Below are 7,029 nucleotides of genomic sequence, written 5' to 3' on the forward strand. Positions count from 1 at the left end.
TACTGTGTAAGCATGGTAACATAGGAAACAATGTCTGTAAGCATTTACACACATTTATACCTATACCAATACTAAATCTCAACCACCAAGTTAGATAACTAACAAGTTCATTGGATGGGATACAACTTTATACTTTGTACAGAGTCATATCATTAATATTTTCTCTCACTTTTATAAAGTACTTTAGACAACTCTTATTGCAACCACTGTATACTAAAGAAGCCGACAAATTCTACTCCACTGTGTTCTCAGAGCAGCGATCCGAATAGTTTCTGAAGGATACCTCTGCTTTTTGACTTATTGGATCGACCCAGACTTTCTACAAAGTCATATACATTTTATAATACTTCAGACAATTGTCGTTGTAACCATTATACTGTCAACAAGTTGATATATCCTATCCCATTGTGTTTTCAAAGCATGATATTGATGGTATCAAAGTACAATAACATTTAAACAGGAACAGTAATTCATTGCTTTATATTCGGCAGATTTCTACTTCAGCCAATAACAGTAGAATAACAATAGGAAATAGGTATAAAAAGATTAGAAGAAACTCTCAGGAGATTTACTTGGAACTTTACTGTCTGTACTGAAAAGAACAGAGTACTATTCATTTTGTTTCTTTTAATTTCTAACTCATCTACTAGCAATAAAATAACTACAGGAAATAAGTGTGAAAAGATGAGTGTAAACTCTGGCCATAAGTACTTTGAAATTTTGTAATCGCTACTAACAATACTATACATTTTATTTTGCAATCTTTATTTTCGTTATACTTTGATTACTTACCTACAACCTGGAGAAATAAGTATAATAGTACAGTACAAAAAATAACATATAAAATATAAAGCTTTCCTGAAAATAAAAATGTTTAATAATGAGGTTTTTTATATTTCATTTGTTTTAACTGTTTATTATTATAAAAGTAACTAAAATCAGAAAGTTGTTAGGTAAAATAATGAAAGAAAAATAATAAAAAACCTTCATGGGGTATACATGCCAGAAGCTTCTGCATTACACTATTCGATAGGGTCTTGTCGATGCACGTGCGCTGTGTAATTTTCAACTTCTGTCTGGGTATTTCTAGTCAGACACTGTTCAAATGTCAATATAACATATATAAATAGATTTATACTCTTAAGAGATTTAAGCTATTTAGAATAAACATTTGTGGTTTCCTATTACAATTTGCAGTTATTCTAGAACAAAAAAGGTAATTTTCATGATAGTTACGAGGTTGGTCAAATCGATCAACACCATATAGAGCTAATGATAAAATAACAGATTAAATATAAAGTTTTATTTAAAAAACGTTTGACAATTATCTAGAAGGATGTAGAGATTATGCAAACGAAACTTGACAAATTTCAGATAAAGAAAAGTATTTTTAATCTTAAAATCAAAATTACATTGTACATTGGATAGTCAACATTCTGAAAGAAAAAAATTCATGAGCAAATCTTTAATAATAAAAAAATCTTAAAACATAATTCAAAAACCAGATATTTCATGTATGAAATTCTTGTAATGTTTACTAATAATCTGCAAAAGTTTGTAAAGACTTGCGTACATTTTCAAAAATTATAGTACAATTACTCTCATAGATACTTTCCTGGTTACAAGCTGGTTGAATTCCACCCAACATGTAATGAAAGGGTTAAAGCAAAAATTTGTATTTTTTTTTCAGGTACATAAAACATGCCTATAAAGATGTTGCAGTTAATAAAAGTTAAACACCAGAAAATGGAAAGAAAATTATAAAATATTTCATAAACAGATTAAGAATATCGTGTAGATATCTAAAATAACTTGTAAAAAAGTCTTGTTAGTCATTTACTTGTCTTGTGTATGACCCAATTGTTAGTGCAACAGCTTATATTTTATCATGCATGTGAATTTTCATGATTTATCATATTAATTTTGGGATATATTAACCACTTCAACTTTAGTGTTTAATTTTTGTGCAATCAAATGTTTGTTTGTTTTCATAGGATATCTTAAATTTGGAAAAAAAAGTAAACCAATGTAAACACGATTTAAAATTTTTCAACAGCAACAAATTTATGTACCATGAAACAGAAATCGTTTACAGACTAATCGAAAATGCATCACAAGTGGGAAAGGTACCTGATGTGTTGGTGGGAAAACTAGGACTACACCAACTGCCAAACCAATCTGAAGATGAACTTGAAAAATCTGGGGGTGTTATTGAAGAACCACCGCGATCAAAAAAGAAGCGTAGAAGTGGAAATTTTCAAGGTAAAATTGCGTTAGCTTTTCTCTCATTGTTTCTCTCAGATAATTGAAAAAAAAGGTATGAATCATACTTATTATTTGGTGTTTCTTTTTTTTTTTTTTTACTCAAAATTTGATAAAATGTAGAATTTCACTTGAACACTTGTTTAAAGGATAAATAGAATGTTAAAATTATAGTAATGAAGTTATCCATGAAAATAGAAACAATTATATCTTGATTTATTTTTATTTGTATTTGTTTTCAATGCCAAATTATTTCTTAGTTTTTATGGATCATTTTCACATTTAAGTGAGATATCTGAATTCAACATGCTAAAATGATATACATAGTAAACTGTCTCCATGAGTGAGTGCATTGAACTACATAATGTCAGCTCATAAATTTACTTAACTCGCAAGTAATAATTTTTTTGAAAGAAATAAAGAAACGGTAACTTCTCGTTATCAAATCAAATATTATATTTTAGTCTCTTGCATGTTCTGAAACATTATTGTTATCATATAAAATAAATAATACATTTTTGTTACCTATTTTTAGTTTGTATTTAGTTATTCCATTGCCAATGTTTACCATAGTGTTGTTTATTTAAAAACTTCTTCCTTATACAACTTATCTACTGAACATGCGTATATAAGTAAACAATAGATTTTAACCAAAGATTTTATTCACCAATAAATCCAAAAAGTGTACAGTATAGGTTGAAAGAAATATATGCATTTTTAACATATCTGTGAAAAGAATTGTTTTTAATGTGCCAGTTGTAAAAATCTCATTGTTTTCAGAGTTTGTGAGTGGATTAAGAAAGATTGTTCATGTCAGAACACCAACTCGCTCACATCCGAGCAAGGTTTTGTCTGAGATCGATACTCCTGATGTATGCAATGATAACCTTGGAAATTCATCCACGGGAACCCCAGTAACAAGGTCAGGCTCAAAACGCAAAGCTGAAGCAGACCTTCCTTCTTTTTCGGCTTCCAAAAAGTAGGCCCCTTTGTAATCCCATGCCGTCTGTTTGCCTGTCAATCTGTTGACCTTAGGTTATATTTTTGGAAATAGTAATAAATGATTGTATTAGTACACACAGTTCTCATATTAAAAATATGTTTAGAAGACCTCTTTTAAAGTTAACTATTTGATCAACATGATACTATATTACTATAAATTTTTCAGTTCAGGATTGGCTTAGTAAAAAGCAATTTCCAGTAGAAGTTTTTTTTTCTCTGCTTACATAAAAGTTTTTCTATTAGATTTTCTTCTAAGGATGGAAAAAAAAACAAGCTTTAACAACAATAAAAACTAGTAGTAATTACTTTTTATTTTCCTGAGATGGTTAGTATTCTTTCATTAAACAAAGTATTTTGATCAGAGTTATTTAATTAATGATAACTTGGGCTGAGCATGGCCCAATGATTAGTGCCAGATTGTGGTTTGTGCCCCTTTATCACCAAAGGAAAAAAAACAAAAAACAAATACACTGAATAAATAAAAGGAAAAAGCAACAGGGGATAATTTAAGATAAAGATGTTGGTATAGTGTGTTCTAACATAGATTTTAAGCACTATACCCACCCCAATTTTTTTATAGTGAGGGGGAGGGGCTGTCTTGTTAACATAAACAGATTAAATCACTATGAAATTGATGTTCAATAAATTATTTTTTTTTATATAAATGGGCTGAGTATGGCCCCATGGTTAGTGTGTCAGGCTGTGGATCTGCATCTCCATTTGTTCTTGTCTAGTTATCAAAAAAAAGTTCTCCAGATTTTGGAGCTATGGGTGCATTATAAGAGTTACAGGTAAATCCCATTAATTGGTCAGAAAAGAATAACTCGTTGGTGGGTGGTGTTGACTAGCTGCCCTTTCTCTAGGCTGTTGCTTCAAAACTAGGAATGGCTAGTTCATATAGCCCTTTAATAGCTTTATGAGAAATTCAACAAACAAACAATAATGATAACTAAGTAGAAGATAAATAGATCTTAAGGCTCAATTTTATATGTGGCTTCTATATTATTGTTTTTGGTTTTCGTGTATTTATAATCAACCATGAAGTTTTTTACATGTTTGTTGTTAAATATACCCCTGATCTTACTGCGTTGCTCCATATTGGTTTAAATGCAAATTCCCTTCAGATTACTTGTGAAGTCAGCTTCAGCTAGCTTATACTAAGTGTGTGTGTCTGTGTGTTTATATTGTTTTAAATGTGCATTGTTTCCCATCTACGTAAAACTTTACTTCTTCTAATTTTTTTCTATTAAATTCTGATACACGTGTAACAATATTTTCATACCATAAATCTTGAGATGAATGCAAACTTCCACATATACAAGTTAAAAACTGTTCTATTTTGTTTCAACATTATGATTGTTTAATGTTTTTATAGGGGGCCAAAAGTTCAAAATAAATTATTTTAGTAGGAAGCATTTGTTAACTATAAGAAGAAAAAAAAAGAGTAAAAAAGAAATTGGGAAGTATTAAACCCTGTTATAAGTCAGATGAGATTAAATTATTAATTCTACATTGTTTTGTAGGCTTGAGCTCAAAACAATTTTAAACAATTAAACTAAATCACTATGTTGAAGACTCACGCTTGATTGACAAGAGTGTGCTGAGTGAAGATCCAGTGCTGAGCAAGATAACTGCATGCAAATTGTAGATTAATAATAACTTCTTATCATAGTAAGTTTAAAAACAAAATCAACCTTGCCATCAGTATACCTAAATAAATATATTTTTCTTACATTTATATTTATAAATGACTGTTAATTATGTTTTCGGCCATAAACCCAATAATATCGTGTGAGGCTTGTAAAGATAGAGAATGTATGGCACTGCTATACAGAGAAGTGACATTGCTAGCTTGATGGTCCAGGAAAAGTAAGAAATGTTTCTGGACTATATGTTGACTATTCCAATGGAGCTAGTTGCTTAATATTAAGAATGTGTTTTACTTCTGATTTTTTGACTCGCACGTTGGACTTATTTCTCTTGAGTGGAAAAATGATGATATTAATTAGTTAAACTTAGCATGCTCAAATTCCTTTCTTCCTTTGTGGATTGACATTGGTCAATTTGCTGTTTTGAAGACTACAGCTGCAGTATCATACTATTCCAAAGAGTTGTACTTAATGTATTTAATTATTTATTAAATAGATTAAATATGAGTTAATGATTATTTACAATATTTATATTGCATTTTAATGGTATAAGTAAGTATGTTTGTAGCTGAGAAGTCTTGCAAAAATGTAGTGCAAATATAATTTTTAAAAATATATTATCAGGCTAGGATGCAAGCTGTGAAAACAATTCATTAAAATTCCAGTCTTTAATTTTACTTTCCAACTGCCAAAACAATAAAAACGTTGTTCTTATTTTTCATCGTGCCTATAAAGTCTGAAGGCTTGTAACTCAAAAACCCACTTTTCAATACCTGTGGTGAACACATCACAGATAACCCACTGTGTTTGTTTGTGCTTCATGACAAACAAACAAATTTTTCATTGTGATCATTATACACTATATTTTTTTAAAGCTGTGTCAGCCATAATTACACTATTAATTTTTAAACTGCTTTTATTTTTCATGGTGGTCTACAGTAATAACACCTAAATAACTTGTACCAGAGTTGAAAGTTATAATAAAGATTAGCTATTGTACTTTATGTAGCAAATAGAAATTGTTGCAACTTTTTTTTTAATGATTTCCAAAGAAACAATAACTGTCTTGAGTTTCACAGAATCAGAAAATTGTTTTAAAGTAAATTCACATAACAAGAATGAATCTTTATTTTTTCTGGCAATATTGTTTTATTAACACACTACTTTCTACATGACTAGCCCTGGACTACAGTGACTAAAAGAATTAATGTAGAATCCTGCTTCGTTAACACAGCTAATGAACGTTTTGTGATATTTTGGTAGAAAATATAAGCTAGTGGATGTAAAAAATAGTTTAACCAATTAACTTTTAAAAGTTTCCAAAATATGTTAAATAGTTGAATTGCTATATTATATTCTTAATGGAATTCTATATTGGCACAGTGAATAATGATATGATTAAAATTATTAACAGTGTTGTTGTCATGTAGTCTCACATGCTTATTACTATTAAATATCATGCTTTGTCAACTAAGTTTTTTGGGTGTAGAAAACCAAGTCTACAAATTTAAACTTGGAAACTTTTTTTTTAATGTAGACCAGCTCTTGCTGAGACATTGACCAAGAATCCTACTGTTTATCCAGGTTAGTACTTTTTATTAGAAATCATTCTTGCAGTTATTTCAGAAGTAGTAGATCAGTAGTTTGTAAACAACTTTTTTCATCAACATACAGCTTTAGTAACTGTTTTAAGAAGTGAAGACACAATGTTTTCATTTTAATCAATATATACCCTTAGTCACTGTTTTAGGATAGAAAGACAATGTTTTTGTTTTTATAAATGTACAACCTTAGTTCCTGTTTTAGGAATAGAGAGACAATGTCTTTGTTTTTATAAATGTACAACCTTAGTCCCTGTTTTAGGGATAGAGAGACAATGTTTTTACTTTTTATAAATGTACAACCTTAGTCCCTGTTTTAGGGATAGAGAGACAATGTTTTTACTTTTTATAAATGTACATCCTTAGTCCCTGTTTTAGGGATAGAGAGACAATGTTTTTACTTTTTATAAATGTACAACCTTAGTCCCTGTTTTAGGGATAGAGAGACAATGTTTTTACTTTTTATAAATGTACATCCTTAGTCCCTGTTTTAGGGATAGAGAGACAATGTTTTT

General features: G+C 29.5%; 1 protein-coding gene across 1 annotated transcript; it reads left to right on the forward strand.

Moving 5' to 3' along the window:
• The first annotated feature begins 2,060 nt into the window (after nucleotides 1-2,060).
• On the forward strand, nucleotides 2,061-6,502 carry LOC106470122. The gene is made up of 3 exons (XM_022398708.1): nucleotides 2,061-2,262; nucleotides 3,043-3,241; nucleotides 6,451-6,502. Exons 1-3 carry the CDS (start codon nucleotides 2,067-2,069, stop codon nucleotides 6,500-6,502), a joined length of 447 nt encoding a protein of 148 aa, XP_022254416.1. The 5' UTR covers nucleotides 2,061-2,066.
• Nucleotides 6,503-7,029: the final 527 nt, after the last annotated feature.

Source organism: Limulus polyphemus, unplaced genomic scaffold (genome assembly GCF_000517525.1).
Source record: "Limulus polyphemus unplaced genomic scaffold, Limulus_polyphemus-2.1.2 Scaffold3832, whole genome shotgun sequence".
In the NCBI taxonomy this organism is placed as follows: Eukaryota; Metazoa; Arthropoda; class Merostomata; order Xiphosura; family Limulidae; genus Limulus; species Limulus polyphemus.